This window comes from Nicotiana tomentosiformis, chromosome 3, assembly GCF_000390325.3.
Source record: "Nicotiana tomentosiformis chromosome 3, ASM39032v3, whole genome shotgun sequence".
Classification (NCBI taxonomy): Eukaryota; Viridiplantae; Streptophyta; class Magnoliopsida; order Solanales; family Solanaceae; genus Nicotiana; species Nicotiana tomentosiformis.
Genome location: NC_090814.1, coordinates 84,035,092 through 84,047,193, shown reverse-complemented (window position 1 = coordinate 84,047,193; position 12,102 = coordinate 84,035,092). Strand labels below are relative to the sequence as shown.

Here is a 12,102-nt window from a genome sequence, read left to right as displayed (position 1 = left end):
TAATTTAGCATATCATTTATAGTGTCCGCTTCTCCTATCGATTCAATTCCAATTTAAAAGGAGATTGAAAACAAATAGGAAAAGAAAAATTATATAAATGTTTTTAGTTAATTTAACATATGAGAAAAAATTATCTAAATTTTTTGTTATAATTTGAACCCTAATTTTCCATAACTTTCACCCACATAATTGATTATAAGATCACACCATTTGGTGCAGACAAAAAAAATTATATTCATATGCCTCTTTATGCACATTGACCTACTTTGATGTTTTATTCTGCAACGATAAATTTGAAAGGAGAAAACTAAATATTTGTAGGATCTTTTTTTGAGCTGGCATTTATGAAACTTCAAAAAAAGCTTATAGCCCGTTTGGCCAAATTGCAAAAATTAACTTATTTTAAGAAGTGTTTTTTCTCAAAAGTATTTTTCTCAACAATACTTTTGGTGAAAAGCAGTTTTTTAAGTTTTGTGAGTGAATTCTGAAAAACAGTTTTTTGGAGTTCTTTTAATTTTCAAAAATTTTCAAAATACGAAAATTGAAAATTTTATGAACAAACGCTGATTTTGAAAAAAAGTGAAATTTTTTTGGAAAAAACTTCAACCAAATTTTATGTCGAAACGGGCACTAAAATTCAACAAATAGGTGGGTCAATGTCCGGCCCAACCTTGGACGAATTGGGCGGGTCAAATAGGTTATTTGAGAGAATGTCAATGATCATTGCAGGTGAAAGGAGCAACATTTATCGCCGCCAAATTTTCTGTAATTTAAGGTTTAAGATTCAGCAGCTAAGCGCCAATAGTCTATTTGGATGCCATGTTTACACAATAGTTGGCAAAAAGAAAACAGAAAAGAGATATAATGAGAAGATTTTTTGTCAAAAACAAAACCAGTTAAGGTACATATAACATTACATGAAGAATTAGCATGCATTGCAACTTTTCCTACATGTACCATAATAATCAGGAGAACCAACCATAAAAACAGCATTTCTTTCACACTCTCCAGTAGCAGCCCATTGAGCACAGTTATCATCCTCATCTGTACAATTGGTGTCATCACCCGATTGTAGTGGATCCTTTTGTACAGTAATACTTCTGAGATAAAAGAATTTGATTGCATACCACATTTCACCCTCAATAACAGGGCATCTCGCATGGGAGCTACTCCTGTCAGGAGATGCATCAAGGTGAGCATTGAAGAACAGGATTGCATTTCCTTTCGTTGGTTTCAAGGTGTCACTACTCTTGATACAGTCGGACAAGATCTTGTTCTGCACCAGTGAGTTCTAATGAATCAGAATAACAGCACAAACAGCAAAGATGGCATTACGAAAATAAGAAAAGAAAGCACTCTTTTTTACCTCCGACCCAGGGAAGAGGATCTGACCACCATGCGTCACATTTGATAGGTACAAAATGATGGTTGCCATTAATGGTTCTTTGGATTTAAGTGCGGAGTCCCCGTCAAAATAACCATAATTCCCCTTTAAATTCTCACGCCCAGTACGCAGAACATGCAATGGCCTGCTATTTCCTAAAGGCAAGGGTGATTGCGGTCAGTCAGAGAACACAGAAAGATAGACTCAAAACCTTCAGTTGGGACGGGTACCTAGAAAGAAAAAAAAGTTGAACTTATAGCATGTTTGGCCAAGTTGGAAAAATAAGCTTATTTTGAGAAGTGCTTTTAAAAAAAAACTTTTGGAGAAAGTAGCTGGTGTTTGACTAATCAATTTGAAAAGCACTTTTGAACAATAATTTGTGTTTGACCAAACTTTTCAAAAAGTGCTTTTAAGTGTCAAATTACAAATACGGACATGAAGAGATTTGCTTAATAGTTAATATTATATAAGTAGATAAATAATTACAAATATTTATTATTAAAGACAATAATTAAGTTTTTTATTTTATTTAAGTAAAATATAAAAATAAAATTGAAAAGTACTTTATTCTTTCAAAATAATTTAAATATGTCAAAAAATCATTCAATAATTATGAAAGTTCATCCCAAAATCATTTATATTACTTTATAGTTAAACTAAGTAAGGTTATTTTGGTATATATAATATTTTGCAAAGGGTATTTTTGATAGGAAGAAAAGTCAAAACCGCTTCTGCTTCTGGAGAGAAGTTACTTTTTTCTGCTTCTTCAAAACTGTTTCTGCTTCTAGCCAAAAGCATTTTTTTTTCCAAAAAAAAAAAAAATTTGGCCAAACACCTCAAATTGAGGGAAAAAATACTTTTTTTTTGAAAAAAAAAAGAAGCACTTTTGGCATGGTGAGAAGTTTGACCAAACAGGCTACTAATATGTTTGGCAATAGAAACTACCTTTAGGCAGAAAGGTCCAAGCCGAGATCCTTTCTTCAATCCTTGAGGAAGTAGGATCCTACAGAATGGTGACAAGAAACATGTTATAAGTACCAAGTTCAAGGGCAGTCTGGTGCACTAAGCTCCCTTCATGCGTGGAGTCCAGGGAAGGGCCGGACCACATTGGGTCTTATGTAGGCAGCCTTGAATTTCTTCATGTTATGAGTACTGAGTACGGAGTTTTAATCAACACAAATTGCTTTCTCTGCCAGCAAAGCTAGTGAGCGTATCGTCCACTATCATGGTAAGCAGAATTTATAGAATGCTAATGCATTATTACTAATATCTTCAGTTTACAAGGTTAAAGATTTCTACATAAAGTAGAGTACTTAGGCGTAGAGAGATGGTCTAAGATACAAATGTCACATGTATGCTCCAAAGAAGCATTAGTTCATATAAAGCACCGTGTAGATAACAAAGAACTTACCTCCGCATCTAAAGGAATACCCATGGTTGGAAACTTCTCCCCACCCAATGAAGCATTATCACTTGTGGAGCTATTTCTCTTGCCATGCACCTACACAAATGCAGCCATATTAACATACATTTTAGAAAAAACCTCCTAAGCCAAAAAAGAATTGCACTACAAGTTGTGAGGCACTGATTTACCAAGGAGATTAAGTGATCAGTCTCTTCTGCTGAGAGAAAGCCTCTATACAAGAAGACCCTATTTCAAGAAAAAATGTTCATTATTCCTCCATACAGAGAATTATTCAAGTAATCTCATCAAGAAAACCAGGACACAAAACAAACCTGCCTTCAATACACCGAAGTAACAAAGAAAATTCTTCTTCTTTTTGAGTGTAATCACTTATACCCCATAATTTTGCGCTCGTGAAATTTTTTTGCCACAACACATTGAAGAAGCAACAAGGTTAATGATTGAATTGACTACCTGACCTTGGTCGCCACGAGAGTTGAACAACTTGTGAGGGATCAAATCTATTAGAATGGCCCAACTTTACAGTGTCATCCCCATTCACCTCCTTGCCCCTCAATTCTTTTCGGCTTCTGAAACAAATTGTCGTAATCATGTAAAGCACCATTTACGAAAATCACTTCAAAACTTGTGCTTATTACAATTCTTCTTAAATTTAAGCTTTTGCAGCTTACAACTAATTGAGCAATACACCTTCTACAGTACAGCATGTTTGTCTCTCGAAACCACAAGTGCAGGATAATATGATAAATCAGGTTCTTTTCCAAACTCCTAATAAAAATCAGCATTTTTGACAGACCCATAGAAGCTGCCAAACTTTTAGCTCAAAAGACCGAAACTTAAGGGGGGAGAAACAAGGAATAGAAAAACGGCAAGTTATAGATTTTGTTCAGAACCCCACAAGAATCTGGGCTTGGATTCAAGTGTGAATACGTATAGTTATTAAACGTACATCATGCTAAGCAACCTTCAATTCTAAAAACTAAATACATGAAAAACTATGAATACCCAAAGGAAAAAAAAGAAAGATAATGTAATATCATGAATTCAGATCAGGAGAGGTTTGTGTTCAAAATAATGAAAGTAGCAATTACTAATGAGTATCAAGGAAACAATTATTGAAGAAGAAGAGAAATCAAAGATAATGAGCTAAAATGCAGGAAATTTATTACTGACTTTTGGGCGAAGAGAACCTGAGAACTGATCCCCAAAGCCAAGAAGATAAAAACCCAAAAAAAGCTCGCCATTGTTGAACCTGAGAAAATGGGAAAGTGAGGGCTTTCTTTTTTGGGGAAACGCAGAGTTCGCTAACAGCGTTATTCGAGAGGGATGTGCGAAGTTTCTCTTGCTTGAGGGCCGTGAAACTCCGTGCTGCTTCCATACGTGGCAAAATGGTATAGCAAGCTGCAATTAACAGCGTAAAGTTTTAAAAAATAATTATAAGCATATGTACGTAAATAACTGATTAATAACCTATTAAAATTATTACTCCCTTATGTGGTACGAATTTGTTTTGGATACACCCATTAAGGAAATATAAAATTCTAGACAAAAATAGTTAGTGTGATTAAATTATTCTTAATTAAATATTACAGCATAGTTAATGTGAGTAGTAAAAAAAAAATTAGGGATACGTACATAAGGGTAGTTTTGGAAAAATAAATTGATTTTTGTTTTTTGATTATATAAATGGATATTTATTTTGGACCAAAATAAAAAATCAAATTGGTCACCTTATTGTAGACAGGAGGGAGTATGATTTAAATTCTTTTCCCTTATTTTTTGGGAGAAACCATAATGTCTCCTCTGTTTTGGTTTGTAATTTTCTCAAATAGTTGAAAACAAATTGCAATTTCATAAAAATAACGCATGTCACAATGCTATGATTAATGAACGTAAATAATATACTTGAGAGTTGAGACATGTTTTTTTAGCAGCTCCCAAAAAAATAGCCAACAAAATATATAATTTTTTATATAATATACTTATATACAAAAAAAAAATATGTATATTTTATATGCTTTTTGGCTAACGAATATACTTGAGACATGCTTTTTGGTTGACAAGAGTGAGTTACTCTAGTGGTGAACACGAGGGTATATCGGAAATAGTCTCTCTACCTCAGGGTAGGGTAAGGTCTGCGTACACACTACCCCTAGACCTCACTAGTGGATTATACTGGGTTGTTATTGTTATTTTTGACTAACGAATGCAATTAATTTTGGCCAATCAACCCTTTTTTTATTGTCCGACATACTTTAGTTTAAGATATGCTTCGCACCGCAAATAGGCTTTGATTTGATTTATTGCAACTGGTAGAGTGTTGCTCCTTCGTCGCAAACTAACGCTCTACCTCAACTAATTTCACGATATATTGGTTACCTCCCACTAGCACCAATACCAAATAATTTGTCAATCAAGATTTAAACATATTAAAACAAGTTAACTAATGTTCTTGCCTCCGCATAAATTTGAACCATAAATCTGAACCTAAGACCTCATAATTCTCAATCACTTGATTGACCACGAGGCACATAGAATCATTGCATAATATCATCACCTATTCAAATGGATTTTTTTACATATAATTTCAATTAGCTTCTTTATAACTTACTTTACGAGAGAATTTCAATTACATTACGAAATAATTTTCTTAAGATTGTTTTAAGAAGAAAAATAAAAGAATAAATGGCTAATATAGTCTGGAGAGTTTCTTTCCAGTACTTATTATATTAAGCCTAAAAGTGGATATTTCTACACTTGTCGTCTCATTCGGAAAACAAAGATTAATTACATTTAGAATATCCTCTCTTAAAGAAAAAAGATGCATCTCCAGAAAAAACCTGAAATGATGCATCTTTATTAGAAGCTTCTCTAACACTGGATGACTAAAAAATCTAACACCTTATGCTCTCTATTACAGTATTACTCCTACCTACTTAGCAGCCCCCTGAAAAGAATCTTTAACACATTAATCTTACATAAAAAGAAGACCAATAAATACGTCAATTTTAGCATATATTCTGAAAGTTTCTCTGAATACATTGATACAAGCCACTGGCTGACACGCACACACAAAAGAAGTGTCAATCAAGTTGAAGTTGAGAAAAAAGAATTATAAGGTTTAATTAAAGAATGATGATCCAAAGTATCACTACTTATATAGGATGCTTAAGTTACAACATTGCTTGCTTATCACTGTGGTTTCTTCAGAATCATATGACCTGACTCATCCTTCTCAAAGAGACGCTCAATCAGTTCTTCCCAGTTATCTTTGTTCTTGCTTTTAGTCGACGACCCTGTAGATGAATCACCAACTGATTTATCAGAATGTTCATCCTCTTTTCCATCAAAAGTTCCATAATGAGAAGGTGAAAAAGCATGCGGTACAGCCAAGGTGACAGCTCTCTGTAGAGCAGCTTTATGCTCCTCGCCGTGCTCTCTAGTTAACGTCTGTTGACGCTCCATCTTTTGCTTAGCTGGAATTTCCATCGCATGATCTCTCTCTTCCATCAACTAGATGCATAAAATAAATATGAATGTTGTCAAAACCAATTTAAAGCTTGAATACCTACAAAGTAACAAGGATACATAGAAGAACTCTTTTGGACCACATCAATAGAATAGAGTGGCAGATCCATTTTACAATTCAATTGAATTCCAATTCCCAACTGATAAATAAGAGCATCACAAGATACAGGTCGTTCATTTAAAGTATGTTCAAGCCAAATTACCCTCATATTTCAAGCGCGAACAACTACCCAAAAGTGAATTCAACAATATTTTCATAAGCTAAATGAATGACTACCAAAGCTTCCCATAAATATTTAATTACGTTATAAATCAATCAATAAGCTATGCATCAATGCCAAGCTACTCGGTGTTGATAATATTTTCTAAGAGCATATAAGTTGCAAAAATTCTTCAATGCGCCTACATTAACAATACATATTATAGGAGGGATAAGGGTCAAATTTGCCCCTATATTGTCCGAAATTGAGCAACTTTGCCCTCCATTAGACTTTTGGTCTAATTTTACCCCTGCTGTTAAGTCAAAGTCTCGTTTTGCCCGTAACCCCCTAAGAAAGCTCCAACTTGAGGGCACTAAACCATAGTCAAAAGTTGAGGGGTAAATTTGGACATTTTTTCTCGAAGAATTTGTACATGTGGATTCCACCCATTTCACGCTGGATCTCTATTAATGGCAAGGGCAAATACTTGCTAACAGCAAAGCAAGGGTATGTATGGACCAAAAGTTTAGCCGCGGGAAAAGTTGAGCAATTATGGATACTACAGGGACACATTTGAACCTTTTCCCTTATAAGAATGCATCAATCCACAGACTACAGGAACCAATAGACACAACCACGCTTTTCTGCTTTAAGTTTCTCTATTTGATGCTGAAATAACTAATAAAGTGAAAGGCATGGACGACTTGTGCAATAAAAAAGTTTACCCACTCTTTATCAATAGAGCTGCATTTCGTATTCAACCACCCTCAAGAGTGATGAACTTGTGACAAGAAGAATTACCACTGAAACTATCTTAACTGATGATGAAAGTAGATCATAAGTGCCTCACAAGGGTGGACTGGGTACAGACAACGCCATCAATGAAATAAGGTGGAGAGCCCATGAGTGAAAACATGTTCGTACTAGTTTTAACTTTGAACCATCAACATTCAAAGTTAGTGCAGCAGTAAAATTTCTATTTCTGTGATTGTGTCTACTGCATAGAGCAGCAGGCATATGCAAAAACCATGAATTTATTGAAAATTCATTCCAGATAGGCTACAGCTGAGCAGGCACAGTAGAAGTAAAACTACGGCTACAACGATGTAAAGTGCAAAGACAATTTCTTTTTTATCAAATAAAGTGTAAAAAACAATTTGTTAGGTATTATATCTCAATCCATCAATCGTCATAGACAAAAGTGCACACAACTTACTTCGAGGGCCCTTCGTGCTTCTCTCTCTATCCAGATAATTGCATGATCAGAAGTAGCATTACAAGAGAGAACTATGTGCTCAAATCTCCCATCCACTGGAACTGCAGTCCTCACAACAGGTGGAAATCGTCCACATCTGTTTTGACAGACAGTCATGGTAGTATAGGAATCAGAGTTCAAATTATTTGCCTAATAGTAGACTAGAAAATACTGCAGACTAAATGGTATCCTTATCGATTGCATGTACTATGCAGTATGCAAACCGACATTGTGGTTTTTATGGCAAACCTGCCGCACTAGATGCTTTTACTCAAAACAGAAACATAACAAAATTGATTTGTAATGTACAATAAATGGCTTATTATACAGAACGTCAGAACCAACATCAAAGAACTTGTTTAATTGATGGGGTTGTGTTTAAACGACTCAAGACAATTTCATGTAGCACATCCTTAAGTCTGAAAATACCTAAAAGGTTTCCTCTCAACAATGTGGTAAAGGCGACCTGGGGCATAAAGTCTGCGTGGATCTTTGAGCATCTTCTCTTCTGAGATGCATGTATCTCTCATGCACCTCAGACATAATAGGCATGGCAAACTGCAAAAAATAAATAAGCAAATGAAAATAAATGTGGTTACTCATGAATAGTAAACATCAGCATGTAAAAAAGAATCAATAATATTGGACCCTCCACGTAATGACTGCCGTACGAAATCTCATCTTAATGTAGGAACAATCACATCCCTACTATGTAGTGCCTTCCTATCTTTTACAAAAACATGATTCTGTCTCTTTTTAATATTAAATTGGATTTTCACACAAACAGGAAGTCTTACTAAGTCCACTGGGGGTAAACACAATGAAGAGGAGATGAACAAAAACTGAAAGCAGAAACAAAAAGAAGAGCTCAATCTTCCTAGTTGATGGGGAACCACCAATCTAATGCTTCTTAAGAGAGTTATAGACGAGGAACCCGAAGTTCTTATTACAAATAACGGAATGGACTCTTGAAAGCAAGTAGAAGATCAAATTCAAATATCTTTTACCAGAATAGTGACTTGAATATGTCTTCCAAGGGGGTTGCTGTACGTGGCAAGAAATCATCCTATTTAAGAAAAAAGAAGATGGAGTTAGATTGAAAGAATTTGCAACCAGCACGATCGGACAAAAACATCAAAGGAAGTCCAAAAATCCAAGAGACATATTGATGATGGACATCAAAATAGAGAAAGGAAAATAATGTAAACATCTCAACCATTATCCATAATAAATGAAGCTCATTCCTTTCTAGGTACAGATTCGAAAGCCAATAAATCAACTTCCCCTAGTAAGAAGGACGGAGAGTACACTTGCCTGAAGCACAATGGAGTTGATGACATCTGCATATCTCACTGCCAGATTCAATGACATACATCTAGCTGGTGCAATAGCAAAGCACCTTATTCTTTTCCTGTCAATATTGCCCAGTCTGTCACGATTTTGTGCTACTACCATTGTTAATAACGCTGCTACACCTGACCCAAGTGAATGTCCAGTGAAAGTCAAGGTATAGTTTGGATATTTCCCCAGCAATTGCCTCAAGATTTCACATTCTGTATTTAACACCAATCCAGCCGCTTTTAATAACCCATTGTGAACATATCCACCGTCATATTTCCTTTTACCCAGCTTATTGTCCAACAAGACTGCATAATCACTATGCTTCGCCAAATCAAGACCTCTAATAGCGAGAACTATGTCAGCATGTTCATGATCCAGATATAAGAGATATGGTGGTACTCGGCCACCGGTATCTGGATAGTTTTTCTTCACAATTAAGCAATCTGGATTAATTCCATATCCTTCAGGTGGTTCCCACTGAGGTTGTCTAAGATCATCTTCGTATACGGCCAATATGTATCGGCAGAGCCTAGGAACAGGTTCAAATTCTTCAGCTGTGGCAAGGCCCCAAGTTTCGCTGTCATGCCCTGCACTGTGGAGGCACCGCTTCCATGCCCAGCGGGCACATGCTACACAGTACACACATTCAAGGAGAGGGGGTAAACCACAGAGAACTGACATTATTACTTAGAGCCTATGCATCAAACCATTGAGAAAGAATGCCCTTGAATATATATCCAGCATAGGCAAGGAAAAAATCTGCAATGTCAAGATAGCAGATTATAAGTTCAAAGATGTCTTAACATAAATGCCACAAGACCCACAACTTAGATGAGTAGTTCACAATCATATAAACAAATATCAATCAATCAACTAGGTTAAAAGTCGGGTTCTTTTTTTCTTTTTTAAAAGAAAAAATGAGAAAGCTAGTTGGGGTTGGCTATATGAATTTTTTATATCCACTCCAATTACAATTGAGCTCATTTCACTCCAACATTACCGAATTGTCTTTACAGTTAAATTGGGAGTTTGCTAAAACTAGAGAATCTTACAATTATCTCTAACTAAACAAAAGAGACTTATTCCTACAGTGATATTCATATCATATCATATCATGCTAAGAGTATCTAATTGGTGCCGAAAAATAAATTTAAAACTATGCAAGTTGTACATGTATCAAGAATGCTGAAAATACAAGAATTTGATTCTATAAAGAGCCTTCTTCACATTTCATTGGTACCCAGTAACATGAACTATAGATTAGGGGGGGAAAAGAGAGAGGAGAAAATGGAAAGAGCAATAAAAAGATTAACAGCTTTAGCTCTGCAACATTAAACATTAGCTGAATTGGTCCATCTACCTTAGGGCTAGTGGGCAATTGAACACGTTGTAATACCTAAAGAAAGCAGAATTGGCATAGAATTGAGACGCCCAAGTAGCAGATTCAGGTAATGATCAAGAAAACGAACAAACTGAGAATTAAAAGGAGGGAGAATTCTGGAGTCAACGCCGTGAATTCTCACTTCTCAGTTCTCAGCAGTCAGCACCCTCCCCCTGCTTCTTCTTCTTCTTCTTTTTTTTGGCCAGAATAATAATCAAGGAAATTGCACAAACTTAGCCTCGTTATCAGGACATATGTGTCCCAATCATTGCTGAGTTGTAGTATGTAGTGGCTTATGAGCTAGCTGAAAGTCAAAATTTGGACTCGGCTAATAACGTGGCGAGTATTTTTAAGGCCGAGATGTTGTCTTCACTTTTGCTCCTTCACCGACCGTAGTTATAATCGTTCATCACGTGTTTGGTGTTTTCGTTGTCCTTTTTCACTCATGTTTTTTCCCTGTTCTCCGGAAGTGGATTTAGGGAAAAAGGGAAACTGGAAAAATATTGAAAAGGAGAAAAAGAGAAAACTCTAATAATGTAGAATTTTTTATAGTGTCCACTTCTCCTTTTCTATTTAATTCCAATTTAAAAGGAGATGAAAACGGACAGGAAAATGAAAATTATATAAATGTTTCTAGTTAATTTAGCATATGATTTGTAGTGTCCACTTCTCCTATCGATTTAATTCCAATTTAAAAGGAGATTGACAACAAATAGGAAAAGAAAAATTATATAAATGTTTTTAGTTAATTTAGCATATGAGAAAAAATTATCTAAATTTTTTGTTATAATTTGAACCCTAATTTTCCACAACTTTCGCCCACATAATTGATTATAAGATCACACCATTTGGTGCAGACAAAAACAATTATATTCATATGCCTCTTTATGCACATTGACCTACTTTGATGTTTTATTCTGCAACGATAAACTTGAAAGGAGAAAACTAAATATTTGTAGGATCTTTTTTGAACGGGCATTTATGAAACTTCAAAAAAGGCTGATAGCCCGTTTGGTCAAGCTGCAAAAATTAACTTATTTTGTGTAGTGCGTTTTCTTAAAAGTATTTTTTTCAATAATATTTTTGGTGAGAATCAGTTTGTGTTTGGCTAATTAATTTGAAAAATATTTCTGAGCAGCAATTAGTGTTTGACCAAGGTTTAAAAAACTGTTTCTAAGTATATTAAAAAGTACTTTTGAAGATAAGCTACTTTTTTCTGCTTCTCAAAAACTGTTTCTGCTTTTCTTCAAAAGCACTTTTTTTCCTTTCAAAAGCTTGGTCAAACACCTTAATTTTAGAAAGAAAAAAACACTTTTGACCAAAAAAAAAAAAAATTGGGAGAGATTGTGTATGCCTAGGTCATCAGGAGGATTGAACATCATTAATTTTTTATATATGGAATAGAGCTGCAATTTGTTTACTTTTTGGGGCATTATCGGACACAATATGGATTCAATAGGTGCATAACTTCACACTATAGATTCAATGGGTGCATAACTTCTATATAAAAAAGGGAGAGACCTAACAGTTTTACCAACTCCTAAACAAGTCAGCTGGAGCAATATATTGGATGCTAGAAAGTGGTTT

The 12,102-nt window shown here is 35.0% G+C and overlaps 2 protein-coding genes across 4 annotated transcripts; both read right to left on the bottom strand.

Annotated features, from left to right (window-relative positions):
* Positions 1 to 862: 862 nt before the first annotated feature.
* Positions 863 to 4,158, bottom strand: LOC104112612 (probable prolyl 4-hydroxylase 12). 2 transcript variants are annotated; one of them, XM_009622585.4, is made up of 7 exons: positions 3,984 to 4,158; positions 3,269 to 3,376; positions 2,978 to 3,035; positions 2,796 to 2,885; positions 2,330 to 2,387; positions 1,367 to 1,539; positions 863 to 1,276 (listed from the first exon to the last, which is right to left on the bottom strand). In XM_009622585.4, the coding sequence occupies exons 1-7, from the start codon at positions 4,052 to 4,054 to the stop codon at positions 926 to 928; spliced, it is 909 nt and encodes a 302-aa protein (XP_009620880.1). In that variant the 5' UTR covers positions 4,055 to 4,158; the 3' UTR covers positions 863 to 925. The 2 variants fall into 2 exon arrangements, with proteins under 2 accessions (XP_009620880.1, XP_009620879.1); XM_009622584.4 differs by having other exon boundaries at positions 3,269 to 3,379; positions 3,984 to 4,157.
* Positions 4,159 to 5,797: 1,639 nt separating this feature from the next.
* LOC104112611 (uncharacterized) lies at positions 5,798 to 10,743 on the bottom strand. 2 transcript variants are annotated; one of them, XM_009622582.4, is made up of 6 exons: positions 10,531 to 10,743; positions 9,108 to 9,893; positions 8,801 to 8,859; positions 8,223 to 8,351; positions 7,755 to 7,890; positions 5,798 to 6,323 (listed from the first exon to the last, which is right to left on the bottom strand). In XM_009622582.4, exons 2-6 carry the CDS (start codon positions 9,813 to 9,815, stop codon positions 6,003 to 6,005), a joined length of 1,353 nt encoding a protein of 450 aa, XP_009620877.1. In that variant the 5' UTR covers positions 9,816 to 9,893; positions 10,531 to 10,743; the 3' UTR covers positions 5,798 to 6,002. The 2 variants fall into 2 exon arrangements, with proteins under 2 accessions (XP_009620877.1, XP_009620878.1); XM_009622583.4 differs by having other exon boundaries at positions 10,495 to 10,724.
* Positions 10,744 to 12,102: the final 1,359 nt, after the last annotated feature.